The sequence below is a fragment of the Xylocopa sonorina genome, chromosome 11 (assembly GCF_050948175.1).
Source record: "Xylocopa sonorina isolate GNS202 chromosome 11, iyXylSono1_principal, whole genome shotgun sequence".
Classification (NCBI taxonomy): domain Eukaryota; kingdom Metazoa; phylum Arthropoda; class Insecta; order Hymenoptera; family Apidae; genus Xylocopa; species Xylocopa sonorina.
Window position 1 is genome coordinate 7,246,745 of NC_135203.1, and position 17,277 is coordinate 7,264,021.

Below are 17,277 nucleotides of genomic sequence, written 5' to 3' on the forward strand. Positions count from 1 at the left end.
ATTCAAATTAATAAAGGTTAAATTAATTATTCGAATTGTACAACGTTACTAAAATAATAGACGTCATTACTCACATGTACACACAAAATGAAACAATTTGTAAAATAAAGAATGAAATCAATTTTCTTCGGACAAGTTTCCACGGTTTACAAAGAGAGCAAGTCCAACTCTTTTAAAGCTCCTAGCACGAAGTTCGAGTATTCAGGAAAAAAATCATATTCGCGCTTCTAATCCTTCTTCCAACGTCTGAAATATTACTCTCGTCGAAAGCTCTGCCCTACACAAACACCTCTTCTTCTGACCCAGCTTGCTCAACTTCCCGTTGTGCGTCATATAAACGAGAAATTCATGTCTCCCCTAACTTTCATGTTCCGCCGCTCTTTATTGACATTCTATCTCTCCCACCGGTTACACGAATACGCTTCCACGGACATCGACCCCTTTTAAACAATGTTACGTCACGAATGATTCGCAACGATGGTTTTTCACAGAGAATTTTTAAAATGCGCGATGCGCCCTGTTCGAACGCATTATTTCCTATTTCAACTATAAGACGATGAGAAAGAAATCGATTAATGGTATTGAATGTACATGTACACATATACATTTAATATATTTTATCGGAAATCAAAGTGATATAATCTTACAAATAAAGGCTACTTTAATGCTACTTAGCCCTAAGTTACATTTACTGTCTCATAAATATTTCTGTCTAAAATCATTCGTATGTAAAAGAAATAAACATTGTATCCGGTGTACACAGTTAATTACGCAAATGACAAAGGACTCATACTTGTTAGGTTTTCCTCTTGAAGGAACTAGTTTTGTAGAAATATTAAAAAAAAAAGAATGAACAAGAACAAAAGCACACAAGTAGATAAGAACGTAATAAATATGAAATACGTGATAATGTTTTTCTATCAACTATACAAATTTTTGGTAGAATTGGAAAGGGTTCCTTTTTTCGGGTTGCGAGGTGAAGTTCTGAATAACTAAAAACACGTTTGACACGAACGTTTCTATACTGATTCTTCTGCATTATTACACAGAAGAGGAAGAAACAAAGAAACAGTTTAGTACCAGGAGGATTATTAAATAACAACGATGTATCGAACATTAAGTAACACTTTTTAGCTATGCCATTGATATGAATATGAACGATCCAGTTACTACCAAGTAATAATCATATATAAATTGAACAAAATTGAACGAATATATCAGAATCATGAACAACAATTAAATGTTAATCGATATGAAAATAAACGACTATTATGAGCAAACACCATGCAACGATATCACAAAATCCCAAATGAAATTATAATTCATTCAATACAACCTACGAATGAAATTTATAGCAAATCTAACAAAATGACGCTACCAATTAAGTGAGGAGATTATATATTATACATTAAAATAAATATTCGCTGCACTTGAAAAATTAAATTGTATTACATGTAAAGCTAATGACGTCTAATTACAACATTAATTTACAAAAGTGATTCGGTCGAAGCATGTTCCTTTCTTTCTGTTTTTTTTTTTTTTTGTTAATACGTCACTCGTATAGATTCAGTGAATTTTTAACCGCTATATTAAGTGCACGTTACTTAAATCGTTTAATGAAAAGGAAGAAAAACAAAATCAGTACTAAACAATTTGTGCTCATTATCAAGAAGATAAACAAAGATGAATCTTGTTCGTTACGTTAATTAGTACAATTTGAAAACGCGTAGGCACTTGCCTTATGTTATCCTGAATCATTGATCAGTAGTTAACATAGTATACTAATATTTTATGTTAAATTACAATGTTCGAATACGTCCATTATGCAACAGTTCTAAATGATCACGCAGTTGTCAATCTCTTTTTTCCCCATGCCACTAATCACAATGTATTTTTAATGATAGTGTAGCATTGGATGAAGCACACAAATTTATCCATCGTTTTTTTCCTTTTACCTTTCTCTAATATATTTCTCTCTTAATAGAAAATGATATTTTCTAAGTACCTTGTACAAAATACATGTAACCAATGTACGTATGTATACATATGTTTATATTATTTTAATTACGAAAGGAAGCAAATGAAATCGTATCTTATGTAACCGAATCGCGAAAACACACACTATCGTTAGAAATTCACTGTGTTCCCGCGTATTCAGGAGCAATAATCCAAGAGATTACTGAGCCTCGTTTGTATCTGTACAAAAATATATGTGTGTACACATAATGTCTCATCGATTCTTTGACCTACAGTCTGTTCCAACATGTAACATATTAAATCGTGGTTGATGCATACTACTTCAGGATCCCCTTATCGCTACGAGTAGCTCCTTACGAATTTTGTTAACCGATAGTTCGAACAATTCGTTTCTTTCTTCTTAAGCTATAGGGCTTAAAAGTGGAACGTAAACAGTTCGATTAACAAAATTCATTCTTTATGCCGATACCTACGATTCATACAGTATGCTCAGATATGCAAATGTCTAAAACACACTGTGCGTCACATCGTCCCACACATAACATACATTCATATAGTTTTTTTTTTAGCTCATATGGAAACTCAATGATTGATATTTGTTTTCTGTAACAAGTAATTATACAAAATTTCTTACGCGCACTGCTAGCACACCCTTCGCCGATCAACCTACGATAAAAATTTATTTTTGTTTTTTTTTTACACAATGTAGATTCTCTTAGCACATCGTGCAAAAAACCACATCAATAGACAGAGACACGCACATGACACATTTGCACGAGATTAAAACGAATTACTTTATATATATATATATAAAAGAAAACTTAGTTCAACGATCACATTAAAAAACAACTAGAGAACATAGTTATCAACTAATATACGAAGCATGGTTTTGTACCAGAGTCAACATTAAATACACAAATTACACCCCGTAATATATATTTTACATTAATGACAACGACGTATTTCGTCCTTTATTTTCAGCTTTGTTTTGTCGGGAATGAGATCCGTATTTGTAACGTCATACATTTATAATGAAATGATTTATTATGAAATGATTTATTACGGAATATATCTTATCGTTAGTGTAAGTATCTTTATACTATTTAGAGATTTTTATAATACTTTAATGTACAAAGTAATAAGTAAGCTTCAACTACGCTACATCAATGCATTACACCGTGTTAATGTTAACATTGTCCAGTGAAGTTTAATCTACAAGATAGTTAACAGATTTCAAAATTAAATTTATAAAATGAAAATAAAATACGACTTATCGATCTGTTAAGTATAAGAAATGTGTTAATCAGTTTGAAGCGTAAAATAAATATTTTTTAATAACACGTGAATATAGTTTACGTTATAAAATGTACACTTCTGTTCTTTAGGCCACACAAATGGATGCTTCAATGAAAGTAATAGTAATACCACCATATAAAACAATATTCTAAATGTTCGTGATGAACACGTAACATGAAATGAAATGAAAATTAAATTATGTAAGTTGTACACTCTGGTCCAAAATCCAATGAATTTTCAATCATTTACTTTAGGAAGGCAGATTTTAGATATGCTATGTATCTGCGTGTCAATTCTTTTTTTTATACAAACCGTAACTTATTTCTATCTTCCTTTCTATTTTTCTTACATATATATGTATAATATCTATATCTTAATACACACATATTTCAGTCTATCTGTACATACTATTTTGACGCTTACTCTTGCGCCATTACAATTAAAAGCCGATAGAAAAATCGACGGAATCTTCTGTCAAATAGAAGTATTCTAAGATGACGTCTCTTTGTCAGATATATTACCGCCAACCATAAATTTTTTTCACGTCACAGATCGTCCAAATCATTAGGTCAGATTACGTTACCCTTCCCACCCATCGATAGCTTTTACATCTTTCCATGCTTTTCTTAAGAAAAGAACAATACATTCACATCATGAATTGCATTATAAGTAGCACTGACGCATATTAGTTAACAGTCGTTGGTTTCGCAAAATCTGTACTCTCTGTTCTATCGATATTCGCTCGCGAGATAAGAAATAAGAGTTACAATGAGATGCAAAAATACCGATTTTCCAAAAGTCCCATATGAGCCACCAAGTATATCACGGTTCATCCGCGATATCTGTTCTCTACAACGCGCAGTATTATTTAGAAACTTTATCGATCGGAAAATCTTGTATTTAAATTCCAAAATAATATGTTATCGCAGATAAAGATAAGATAGTTTTGACGTACTATATCAACATTAGACATTAACATGTAAAAATAATTCCACACGAATATAAATAAACGTACTGCGTTAGGGCAACAAATTTTCCTCTTGAAAAAAATCTGTTTTTTTTGTTTTATCTCAAAAAATTAAATACAATGTAATATATAATACATACAAAAAAATGTGTAGCTCTGCAAAGTGTATCAAATCGAAGTAAAAAAAAAATGACATTCGCACTCGTCAGGATTGCAATTCGATCACATTATAATACTTTATCTCTGATATCCGCTCACGATAGTATTCAAACGGCATCCGGTAACCAACAACACCAACTGACTGAATGATGATTGCAGGTAACATTAATTGTCAGACTGTAATTTTACAGTCGAAATGATTTGAAATTGTTAAACATCCTAGCCTTGTACAGAGCTAACAAGGTGAGACAGGCTAATAAGTCCTGACGAAGGATGTTGTTTCTTGAATATCTGCTTCGCTATCTGTGCCCTGGTACCCCTGAGATTGAGAAAGGGAAAGAAGTGCATCCAGGCCTAATGATTCAGCTAGAGGATCTGGCGCTCTTGACTACAGTAAAGACCATCACAAAAAAAAAAAATATTGCACTAAAACTATAATACCATACGCTACATGTAGCAAATAAAAAAGACTTAACATATCGAACAACTGAAATCGAGAATCTGAAGTATACCTAAAGCTTTACATGTTTAAAATGTCATATAATAAAATAGAATAGAAGAAGAATAATTAATTTTGCAAATAAGGATAAAATTTACGAATAAAATTTTTATCGATACATACTAGAGTATTAACTTACCGTTGAGTTTTGCTCTGCCTCTTTACAATTACTGCATATGTAATCATCTTCCTCTGCGATTTCTGTACGATCTAAACCAACGCAATGCATATGGAACCAACCTTCACAGCCTCCATCGCACTGTATCCAATCAACTTCCCTACCTAACAATGTGAATAAAAACAAAATGAAAATGTATATAATGCAGTAAAAAAAAACAATTATATTAAAGTATCACATTAAAAGAAAGTATTCTTACCACTCGGTCGAAGGCAATTTACTGCCGCACAATCATCTTCTTCGTCCGAAGTATCTTGTTTGGTCTTCTTTCTGTTGCCACCTCTTTTCTTCGGACCATCTTCACCTTCTTTGCGTTTTATCTAGAATTTATATATAAGTGAAATCAAACTAATCGACGTCTAAAAAGTATTACGTTTATTTTAAAGTGAAAGGTTTATCAAATTTCAATACCTTTCGAGGCCCACGCTTCATTGGTACTGGGGAACCAGCTGATTTTTTTTCTTTCTGCAAACCTTTGCGCTTGGCTAAATTCTTTTCTTCCATCTTTTGTCTTCCAAGTTTCTTCAGTAACTCAAACTCTTCGGATTTTCTTTTTCTTCCACGCTTTTTTACGTCCTTCGTGTCTTGGCTCGTATTTGTTTGTACTTCCTCATACGATGCATACTTTCGAATGGTACTCGGACTATTTGTATTACTCAATATGCGCCAGATGTGCTGTGTCTCGTCTAATGCAACTTCTAATAGATCGCCTTCCATCATTAATTCTTCTAGGCGTAACCTTGCTGTTTGTGAAAGTACAACCGCAACTTCGGATCCATCATTTGATTGCGATTTGCGCTGAATTTTAGATACTGCGAAAGAAATCATGAGAATCATAAAATGCACTATATATATCTCCAACACTTATTTTCATTATAAAATGCGATCTTACTATAAGAATATGCATGTTCGTTGCTATTGAACGTACTACAACTTGGCTCGTCATCATCTATAGTAACAACATCGTCATCATCATCCTGAAACGTATTGTACATATGTTTAATCATGTAGAATATAGATACATGATATACAATCCTAAAACATTGTACATGTTTATACAAACTTAAATAAACTTACCGCAGTACTAAGTGCGCTATCATCTGAATGTACACCACTAAGAGGTGCAATTGCTTGTACTCTTTGATGCAGTTCAGGATTATTTGCAGCTTTCTTTAATTCACTGCTAATAATCTTCTCTGTCTTTTCCCTTGCTGCCGCTTCCACTAATTTCTGCGATAGCACAGACAATTTTGCCAGTGCCGACGAGATTTCATCTGTAGCCAACGCCTGACGGGCTCGATCCTATTCGATGTACGTATACTATGTATATTATGTATATCGTTACACATTATGTTAACATAATTTGTTAACACAAGTTTTCATGTAAAACTTACCTGCCAGTTCATCGCGCGTTCCGTTAAACACTGTAATGCTTCGCCCTCTGGTAAACGAATCGGAATTTTTTGTAGATTAACCAAAAGCGCCAAAATCGCTTCTAATCGAGGCCGTCGCGATCGTAAACAACACGGGCATAAAAATTTAATTTCTCTTGACATGGGCAATTTCCCTTTATACGATGTCTTTGGCAAAGGTACACAGTTAGCTAAAATTATGATTTATTTTAATAAATATTTTCAGTATTATGTATATGTACTAACATTAAGATATTACTTACAATGGAACCAATCTTTACAAAGCTCACATTGGAGCATAAGTCCAAACCTTGATCGTCGACAAACGCAATACCTTGACTCGTCTATTTCTGTTTTCATTAAGTTTCTCTCTCTTAAATTTCTCATTGCTTCCATTTCGCGTTGTTCAGCCAATTTGAACGCAGCTACAATTGTGGCCGAATCATTGGAATCATCCAATTTTGTATCACAGACGAAAACAGGTCCTATGCAATCTTCGCTCTTATTTTTCTTAGCTTTTAACGCTTGTATACCCACTCCAATCCGTGGCGATAGAGCTTCCATTAAAGTATAATGTGAATTCTTCCTTAGGAATGTTCTTGCCGTTCTTTCTTTCCAGGTTTTAGCTTGTGATAGGGTAGACTCTAAGATTGGAAGAGCGTCTAAATGTAATGGAATATTTCTACCCCTTTTAATCAGATCGTCTAACGTATTATAATAAGGAAAATAATCTCTGGCTTGCATCTCTTCCAACATTGTCGTCCAATTTTTTGCTTTATTCAATGTATCCTGAAGAATGTCTAAACTCGGCAAGTATGCTTCTACCTTATCAGCTTCGCGAATAAATTCTTCGAGAGACGCTATGGTTTGTCTATTTTTTATATGAAGGTACAACTTTGCTTTTTCTTCCCAATTATCAATCGCGAGCATTAAAGCCTGTAACTCGGAAAGAGTATTTTCTATACTTAGGTGAGGAGGTATCGTCATTCCTTTTTCGATCAGTTTTGCTAAATCATCGCGATGTATAGATTTTGAATCTTCTTGAATAGACTTTACTTCTTCGAGCCATTGTATCTGTGCTAATTTCTGTAATAAATAACAAAAACTTATATCGGAGAACAAGGATATTTTTGCCAAATAATTAAACACTGTATATAATTTCATTTACTTGTTTTAAACGTGTAAGTTGAGGTAGTTCAATACAAATAGAATCTCCAAAGTCAATACATTTTTCCAGTTGTTCAATATCACAATCATCCTCTTTAGATTCTAGTTCTCCTGCTTCTTTTTGAAATTGCAACACCTGATCAAGTATGAATTTAACTCCATCAGATTCCTTGAGTTCACAGCATAAATTTGTTATTTCTTTGTAGAAAAGAGTTAACTCTTCTACTGTGAGTTTATATTTTGTTTCAACAGATTGTCTGGTTCTGTGAGAAAAGTGTTAAATAACTTTGTTTGCCAAGTACAAATAATATCATACTGTGTAGATAAATTAAAAACTGATGTAATACCTGGTACGCTGCTTATTGTTCAAAAGTTGCTGCGCTACACTCGCACATTTTTCAGCATCTTGTACAGCAGTTGTTAAAGCTGTAAGCAATTCACTTTCTGGAAACTTTTTACTTTCTGCCTCGTTTAATAGTTCTTTTAACTCGCTTAATTCAATCTTATCACTCTTCTTATCTGGATCCATTGCCTCCTTTACTTTTGTCACCCATGAGTCAAACGACTCTGCTTTCAGTTTTAATTTTTGTAACATAATTGGCAATTCGTCTAAAGTATAGCGGTAACGTAATGTATGTTTCTCTGGTGGACAATCACAAAGATCTGTGAAATGTCTTAAACAAACTAACTGAGAACTTTGACATGAACATGTAACTGCACTTAAGAAACAAGTTGTCTTGCACGCTTCACACTGTCTCTCATCATCTGGTAAAAGTTCAAATGCTTCTCGTTCTGCTTCTGTTACACCCTGAAAAACATGATTTTTAAGAAAAAAAAAGTCATTTTTGCGACAATTCATGACTCTTACATTTTAAATAAAATATTACAGTGCACAATGAGATTATCAATGAAACACATGTATCCATCTGTGGAGAAATAAACTTCGTGATAGAAACAGATTTTACGAACGTACCATTTATTTTAAGCTAACATTACTATTTTTTAAATAAAATCTAAAGGAAAGACATAAAAATCACTGAATCAGCGGAGAAAATCTACTGCCTGTTTAGCATCACGGCAAAGCTTTAAAAACATAACCTCTATTCGCCAATAAATGTTATATAATCAAAATCAGAGACACACCAAATAGGTAGCAACGAGTCAAGGCTGATAACTAAAAGAACGATCGCACAAAAAATCTATTTTAACGACAACGAATACGAGCTAACCGAAAATAACGATATATGCGAAGGCATTAATGAAGATTATAACGTGGACGATGGAGCTCTACTACGATGCCCAATGGTTGGTAATATCAGCCGCACACACGTCTTTCATCGCGTGTGCCCGCATGGTTACGATTGTGTATGTTTGCCGACGTGTGCGTGTACCGTTGCATGTGTTAATCGGTGAGAGAATGCCTCAGCATATACTATACTGTTTGACCTAAATATATTAGGCTCTGCACTTTGAATTATAATCTGTTTTATGCGAGAAAACGATTTTCGGTGATAACATTCAAATATCAACAATATTTACGCGTTTTTCACAAATTCAATCACTTGTTTTATCAATTTTCGTTAAACAAACAATTTGCATAAATGAAATTTTTATCGATAAATTATACATCAATTTTATCCGTTATTCAATATCTTTTTATAAATTAGCATCTGTTTCCTTGTACGTGTATCAAATTTAAGAAGCATTCAAGTATATTGCACAAAGAATATGTAAATATAACACTTACCCATTCCAAAAGATTCTTCCTCAGTTTTTTCTCATCGTCTACCATTTGAAGCATATCATGGTAAGTAGCAGTGGCAATCCCAATATCCAACGAATCTGGATCCAATGACATTTTACAAACTAATTCATCGTGAGAAAACACACAGAATCGTCTTAAATTTGAATAATGCGTTATACATTCTCGTCCAATTTTGAGCTGTTAAATATAGGACATTACCCATAGGTTATACACAATTAAAAAAATATTTAAGTAACTAGAGCTTAAAATGATGATGTATACCCAATCAGCAGGAGCAAAATTCACAGCTTCAGCAAAATTGTATCCTTGATTAAAACCTGCGTGATATGCTCGTGGAAATGTCACCACGAATTCACCTGCGTGTTGATCAGTTCTAAATACTGGAACACCTAACAATCAAATACGAATATTGCTAGTACTAATATTGTACTTTATAAGTAATTAAATAACAATTAACAATAATTTCTATTACCTTCATTTGTCAAAATGTTAGGGTTCATAATAGTAACCAACTGATGAAGTAAATCTGGTTGACTATGAAATAATTCTGGTGCAGCAGATTTCATTGATTGCTCAAATCGTTCTGCTTGCGAACCTGGTACACCGTACCATGTTTTAGGCTCTCCCCAGTGTAAATAATTAATTGAATAACTCCAATGGTCCTCATTGTGCCAACAAAATGTTGCAAAACACATTCCAACATACATCCATGGTACTTTCATACCACTAATGTCTGCATTAATATGTCCTAGAACACTTCCACGTAAGACTGGCAAATTATTTAAGTTCCACGAGGACTCAGCATACTCTTGATCACAAGTAAACAAATTGACACTTGTTTTCGTTGGGAACCCAGACCCATGATCCATTGTATGTAAATCTGCTCCATATTCAACTGTAACATCTTCGTCAATTGAAGAAACTATTCGCCAAAATTCTTTTTCTACTAATGATGTTGGTACCATCTGTAAAAAATATTTGCAGTCATATCACAATAGTATAAAGAACAATATGATGACGTACATGTACGGGCATATTAAAATAATCGCTTTTAAATTGGTCAGCCATTTCTCCAAATTGTTGAAGGGTATATTCTCTTTGTGCTTGCTCGAATCCAAATGCTTCCATTGGCTTAGAAACTTCTTCAGCAACACATTTTGGACATCTCCAATCACCTTTAGGTATTTCCGTTAATGGTGGCATAAGACAAAATGTATGATAACTATCATCACACCCATCACACAAAAGCATATTTTCTTCGTTGTCACCTCTTCCACAATTGTGACAAATATACTTCGCTAACTATAAAAATATATAGAATATAAATTAGAGAATTTGTCATGTTTATGAAGAAAAGTAGGAAAAAATTAAAATTTGACATACACTCACCGGATCAACTTCATAAACAAGTTTTACACCTCTGGTTTTATTAGATTTCTTTCCTTCTTTGGTATTAAACCCAGCCATTTTTGGGCCAGCTCCATAAAATTGTAATTTTTTAAGCTCTTTACTGTTATCCTTATCGTCATAGTGTCTATACCTAATCCCATCTTTACAATCACTATCAGAGTCACATTCCTCCTTACAATCTTCTTGTTTAATAGACACTTCCTGTTTTTCTTCTTGACCACTAAACCTTTTTGACCGACGAGAAAACTTCTCAGTTGGAGGTTTAATTTGCTGCCGTGATATAATTCCGTGCGGCTTATAATCTCGATCCTTTTTCTCGGTCAAGATAGAATCTGGTTCAATTTTCTATGAAATATATTTCATTGTTACTATATATATACCAATTGAAAGAAATATATATGTAAGAATGGCGTCTAAATGGTTAAATAGCTTACAATATCTGTCAATATTTTCCCTTGTTTAAATACATCAAATGGATATAAAATCCGCTCGTAATGATTTTTTAGAATACTTCCTACACTACGTCCAGAAGGATAACCCAATTTATTTGCAATTTTTGCCCATCTCCTTTCCTTTGTTACTGTGTCAATCCCACCTAAAGATAATATATTAGTATATGAATATTTATAATACATAGTAACATGAATTAAAGTATCGATAATCAAATATCAAAATCACAAACCTTCGTCTGTAACTATTTTGTGTAGAGAGTATAAATCAAGTGCTTTCCGTTCCACAAGTGGAATTTTTAAAGAAGAACCTTGGAGTTCCCAGAACTTTGCAATTTGATCCAAGAAGTTAAGTTTTATTCTGGTTTTTGCCTCTAATTCATTTAATCTTTGTATTCTTGGGACAAATTTGAATTTATCAACATCAACAGCAAATGGTGGCTGCCAATTCTAAGAAAAAAAAGGAATAAATTGATAAAATTGATTCTTACATATTACTTATATTTATTTCTCTAAAAAGATATTAAAGAATAGAGGAATAAGTGTCACCAAAAATATAATCTCACAAATGTTATTATTAATAAATATCTCTTCTAAATATTTACATTTGTAATCATCTTACACATATTTTATTTTTATAGAATAGGATTATGACATGAATTTATGTAAAAAATTTTGGAGACTCCTAGTATCATCTGCATGTTCAAATTTATATAAATAAGCACTTTATAAAACAATGCATTTTGCAAATTACACAACATTATTTACTGTGACCTTTAATGTAATTTGCATTCAATATATCTACATATATGGTAATACTTGCAAGTCTTCAGACAAGTCAATTAATTTAATAAAATGTAAGTTTGTACAATAGAAACTTTTTATTAATATTTGCTGGGTATGTAAGGGAATGATAGAAAAATTAATTTTATTTATTTTTTACTTTCCTAAAGTATTAAACAATTTATTTTACAGAATCCATTAACACACGTATGTATATGTATATATATATATATATATATATATATGTATATACATATATATATATATACAGGTATATATCCAAATAATCGATAAGTGCTTTGATAGCTTCATCTCTACCGTGACGCAATACAGTTGCAAGATTAAAAAATGGACTATTTAAAAGTACGCGACACAAAAGACAAAGTGGGCACTAAAAATAAAGGTGCAAATAATTTTTCGATGATTTAACAGCATTTGAAATTCTCAAATTTAATTAATTCGGTAGGATACATAATGAAACATATCATTAAACTGATGCACGTCGCTGCAACGTGAGAGAACTCAAGTTCAAAATACATAAATAATACGAAGATTTTCTCCATATACGACGCCCATTTAATGTCGTGACCATAGTTATTTCCGTAATGGCGTCATCCCGTCACAAAATATAAATTTTCTTAACTAGTGAATGAATTTTCAGATAAGTACGTTTCAACGGTATTATCAGATCGATAAGACAGGCTGGTTTTTCAATCAAAGTGAGAAGTTGTTTCAACGAAAATCAATGTTCTGAAAATTAAGGAAGTGGTTGGCAGGGAGAAAAACGTTAACGGTCATAAAGATGATACCTCTATTTCCGTTAGATGCAACAAAAAGATACTACGAATCAGAACACTGTCCGAAAATTTTGCAACATTTAGATATCCCATATTTGTACGTATTTTCATAATCTACAGAGTTTGATATATATCTAATTTATTTAAGTAATAAATTAAATTAAAACAATAAATTGCAATTAATGATTTGAAATGTATCAAAAATCTACTTTCTTGATGTATGTCATAGAAAAGAAATAGTATTATTAAAAATCTATCTTATAGTCTCATACAGTAAACTCATTTGCATAAGTCCCTATAAACAAGTCATAAGTCTGTATGTAGTAAATCTTTTAATATTTATTTTATGTAATCCTTCTTTAATCATCACTTATATGTATTTCTTTGGCCGTACATTTTATATTATATTCACGTAAGAAACTCAACATCTTCAGCATTGAATTTATTCTTAAACTGTTATTAATTTCTCAAGTCTGTTATATCACGGTTCATAATTAGAATATAATATTAGAATTAATATTGTAAAATCTTTCTTTACACGTGTGAAAACAAAATGGTGGCACAAATCGATTCTAATGGTGATCCAAATTAAAGAAACAATTTGCAGAATTAGAAACGCAAGGCTAAATATATATGTACATGTATTTCATGAAATGTGAATACTTTTCTGTAAAGACACTGGACTCCAAAATTTTGATAAGCACTGCGTATCGATTTGTATCGTATAAAAATATGAAATTGACAAAAATCGACAAATCCTTAAATAAATGAATCCGCGTAGAGGTTTCTAAGTAAAACTTGCCATATGACATTATTCAAAGTTAAGAAGCACCTATTCATATGTGCAAAAATGTATAATCATATTCATGTGTGAGTAGACGAATCAGGAATTTCTGAGAACGCATCAAATGATTTCCATATCGATGATATTACGATATTCTAAATGTCTCAAGAAGATCGTTGACCAGAAATGTTGATAACTACTTCGGCGCTTTCTCTATCGATGTCATGCTTGTAATTCACAATTTCCAAAACATTTCAAGACATTTTATTAAGGTGACATTGTTTCGATTGTCTCGGCCATTTTACATAGCGTACCTTCTAGCTATAACGATATTAATGTCGCAATGAGAGGAGTACCTAACCCGAGTATTTCATTTTGAGGCATTTCATTTTTCAAAAATTCTGTCACTCTCATTTCTAGCTGTCCAGTTCGAACGGCATTCATGTGTTGAAAATCAAATATCAATGCAAATGGTGATAACACGCTATAAAATGAAAATCCTTCGGGATTGCACATCGTGGCTTTTTCTGCCCCTTAATCGCATTACCACGACTTTTACCAGTCTCGAGCGTTTTAGCGCAGATCCAAGAAAAAAAAGTAGCTATTAACGTTCCAAACAAAACATGTTGTTGCGCGAAATTGATTTTACTCATTGGTTAAATTTTTGTCCGAAAGTGCGTATTATACGTAGAAACTCATTTATTTAGTGATGTCACAATTGTGATGCCCGTACGGAAGCGTCATAGTACATAAACGAGGTCGTGCGTGCATATCTGCACGTTCGTAAAGGGAAAAAATACAAAATTATCCATTCGTGCTCGTTTTACTTTTAAACGAGGAGAAGAGACCGATGGTAAGCGTACAGCGTCTGTTTAACGATAACGGGATGGAAAGAGAAAGCAAGGAAGAGAAAAAGATTGATGTAATCGCGATAGGAAGATCTACTCACAGGCGGCGGTTTGATCTTGCAAATGCCAGACTTCTCTGCGATCGGTCGTATTTTTGCTATGTAGCCAAGGGGGTCGTGAAACTCCTCGATACTCGGTTCGAAGACCGGCGCCTCTGGCGGTATGGCGAACTCGAAGTCCGAATCACCACGATCACAAGCCATGTCTTGGGTGCAATGATAAGTCCCGAAAAAATCCTCACAACCGAAGTTCGTGTCGAACCTCGATACCATGACTTGAGTGCTCCACACAGCTTGAACGCGGATAGGTGGTCCACAACGCACCTAACGCGGGTGAGGACCTCGCGTCAGGTCTAACACCGTTACTCAGTCACCGGCTGCGAGAATTTATTTGGAAACATGTCTCGATAAACCATCTTCACGAACCGCATTTGTATACCTCGTGAGAAGTAGTTGACAATGTATGCAATAGACACAAAACACACAATACACAACATCCACGATATCACGCGGAGCCTCGCACACGAGCAACTGTCCTCCCATTCCCTGCTTCGTACACCTCCTCTTCCCTTGATACCTACTTACTTCATCGTAATGCAACAGTAGCGCCACCTTGCATCGAGAAACGGATCAGTAGTTTTTCATATGTCTTCTTTTTCTTTTCTTTTACGAAATGTTACTATCATCCTATGAACGTAAACAGAAAAAAAGTTGTTGGTTACTCGAAAGATTTTTAAGAAGTCGTAGAAGGACAGATTGGCAATGGTGTTTTAGGGAAATTGTATATTTAAGGTATACGAAAGAAAAATCGAATTGAAATTTTATAGAATAAATCGCAGATAAAAACGCAAATTCCCTATGAAGTTTTAGCACTTTAGAATATTATATAATCGAAGGTAGTTATTAATTTACACAAATATTAAATAAAACATATAAAGAAGCGTATCTATTCTATGAATTTGCTTTATTGTTTAATTCAATAATTTAAAAGAATAAAACCTACTATAATATGACAATAGTTATATGTGTAGGTGTTCTATATAGATTATGTCTATAAAAGTTAATATAAAAATTACACTATACTTCATTTCAATACAAATATTTGTAACTATTACTTTATAATACATTAATATGAATCTATATTGTATTGTTTTAGTTGTTTATATTTACCGCTCTTCTGTAAGTACATACAACGCAAACGCGCAGCAGCAGTTCTATACTTGAAGTTCCGTGCAATGCGCATAGCACGATAGTCACATAAAGTCGTTATTTGCGTGTGGTATCTGCGGAGTCGAAATCCAATCGGAGGTATATTATGTAAGTTTTACAATTTGAAAAAATTCCATCAATTATCTTGTTAGATATTCACTAATAAATAAAACTAAGTAAGAAATCTTTTCCATAAATTACCTGTATTCGGAATTGTATGACGTCTTTTAACTACTACACTAGTTATACTAATTCATGGTTATGGTTAATTATGTTCTGAATGATTAAAGTAATGTTTGTTTCAGAATCTTCCCAAGATGGGTTTAAAATTCGGAAGGCTTGCCAAAATGACAGGCGTTACATTCTTCCGCCTTAGCCCGTATGAACAAAAGGCTTTTGCAGGAGTATGGGCAGGTGGTGGTAGAATGATGAAGCGTTGGCGAACATTTTTCTTACGTTTTGGATTTAGTAAGCAACTTTTATTACTTATTGCTAATAATATGATAATTTCATTAATCATATCATATTGCCATTTGCATAAAACAATAAGAATATGTCGGCTCTATAGTTTGACAGATTTGCTTCATGATCTGTTGCATATTCCTATTTATTACAATATATTTTATTTTATTTTACAGTGTTTGGAGGCACTTACATGCTAATGGTGTGGGCAAATGAGGAAAATCGTAAAATGCACCGCAAGAACCCAAAAGATTTTGAAAATGATGTGTAGATTGTAAAATTAAATGTAGAATAAATGTCAACAATCTCATTTATGTAATATAAATAACATATATAGACATTGGTTAGATTGTTTTATTTGAATACTAAGAGACTTTGTATAATTTACTATATTGGATAGTGCAAGTTTCTACATATTCATTTTCTCCCAAATACTAAAGCACAGTTTATTGAGCCTAAAAATTTGCAATTCATATATTCATTTTAACAAATTGTTTCATTGGTACAGTTGTCAAGGTATAATAAGTATTTAGATTACTTCCAAGTTTCGTAACATATTTGTAATGCAAAAATAGAGAATAAAATCGTGTTCTTACCTATTTCATCATGTTAAATTTAAAATTTTTAAATCATTGAATCTGCTCAAAAACATGAATTAATTATCATACGTACGTTCTAGTTGATAATATATAAACAGCTTTTAACATCCCATTTGATATTACTGTTATTGAATTTTTATTAAATTATGAATGCGTATTGAGCATTCCTTTTTAGCATTTTTTTTCTATTATTTTGGTAACACTGACTTTAACTTTCATATTTAATTTATTGTTGCGTGAAGTTAACAAAGTAGCGATACAGATACAGGTTAATTAATTGCCATTATCAGTAAATTTTATCCCGAGTTAGTGAATTCTTTTTGGAACCATTAGTACCTTCCTGTTTTCTCGGATCGAAAATATCCGATTCCGTTAGAACTGAACGCCATATTTCGCAGATACCAACTAGCCAATCAGGGAGCCCGTATCAGGAATGCACCTGGGCAAAACAGGTAAG

The 17,277-nt window shown here is 32.8% G+C and overlaps 2 protein-coding genes across 7 annotated transcripts in view; one reads left to right on the forward strand and one right to left on the reverse strand.

Moving 5' to 3' along the window:
- The window catches only part of Uqcr-q (Ubiquinol-cytochrome c reductase ubiquinone-binding protein), a 46,427-nt gene extending 29,864 nt beyond the window's left edge, over positions 1-16,563 (forward strand). Inside the window, exons 2-4 of one of the 3 annotated variants that reach the window (XM_076905210.1) lie at positions 15,839-15,867; positions 16,065-16,227; positions 16,398-16,563. In XM_076905210.1, the coding sequence (XP_076761325.1) occupies positions 16,077-16,227; positions 16,398-16,492 (246 nt within the window). In that variant the 5' untranslated portion in view covers positions 15,839-15,867; positions 16,065-16,076 and the 3' untranslated portion in view covers positions 16,493-16,563. The other 2 variants (XM_076905212.1, XM_076905211.1) reach the window with 2 other exon arrangements.
- Positions 1,426-15,120, reverse strand: Kdm5 (Lysine demethylase 5). Of its 4 annotated transcripts, none has more exons than XM_076904957.1 (18): positions 14,593-15,120; positions 11,513-11,729; positions 11,265-11,425; positions 10,804-11,175; positions 10,444-10,722; positions 9,893-10,385; positions 9,682-9,809; positions 9,403-9,597; positions 8,003-8,463; positions 7,657-7,918; positions 6,752-7,574; positions 6,471-6,679; positions 6,154-6,378; positions 5,969-6,053; positions 5,488-5,888; positions 5,276-5,396; positions 5,038-5,180; positions 1,426-2,643 (listed from the first exon to the last, which is right to left on the reverse strand). In XM_076904957.1, exons 1-18 carry the CDS (start codon positions 14,821-14,823, stop codon positions 2,620-2,622), a joined length of 4,830 nt encoding a protein of 1,609 aa, XP_076761072.1. In that variant the 5' UTR covers positions 14,824-15,120; the 3' UTR covers positions 1,426-2,619. The 4 variants fall into 4 exon arrangements, with proteins under 4 accessions (XP_076761072.1, XP_076761071.1, XP_076761068.1 ...); XM_076904956.1 differs by having other exon boundaries at positions 1,426-4,718; XM_076904953.1 differs by having other exon boundaries at positions 1,426-4,787; positions 14,593-15,119.
- Positions 16,564-17,277: the final 714 nt, after the last annotated feature.

Excerpts from the sequence above, each read along its gene's own strand:
- Kdm5 (XM_076904953.1), bottom strand. The coding sequence starts at position 14,823 with ATGGTATCGAGGTTCGACACGAACTTCGGTTGTGAGGATTTTTTCGGG. Across the intron at positions 9,810-9,892 it reads TAACATTTTGACAAATGAAG|GTGTTCCAGTATTTAGAACT; the intron begins GTAATAGAAATT and ends TTTGATTGTTAG. Across the intron at positions 6,680-6,751 it reads TTGTAAAGATTGGTTCCATT|CTAACTGTGTACCTTTGCCA; the intron begins GTAAGTAATATC and ends TCATAATTTTAG.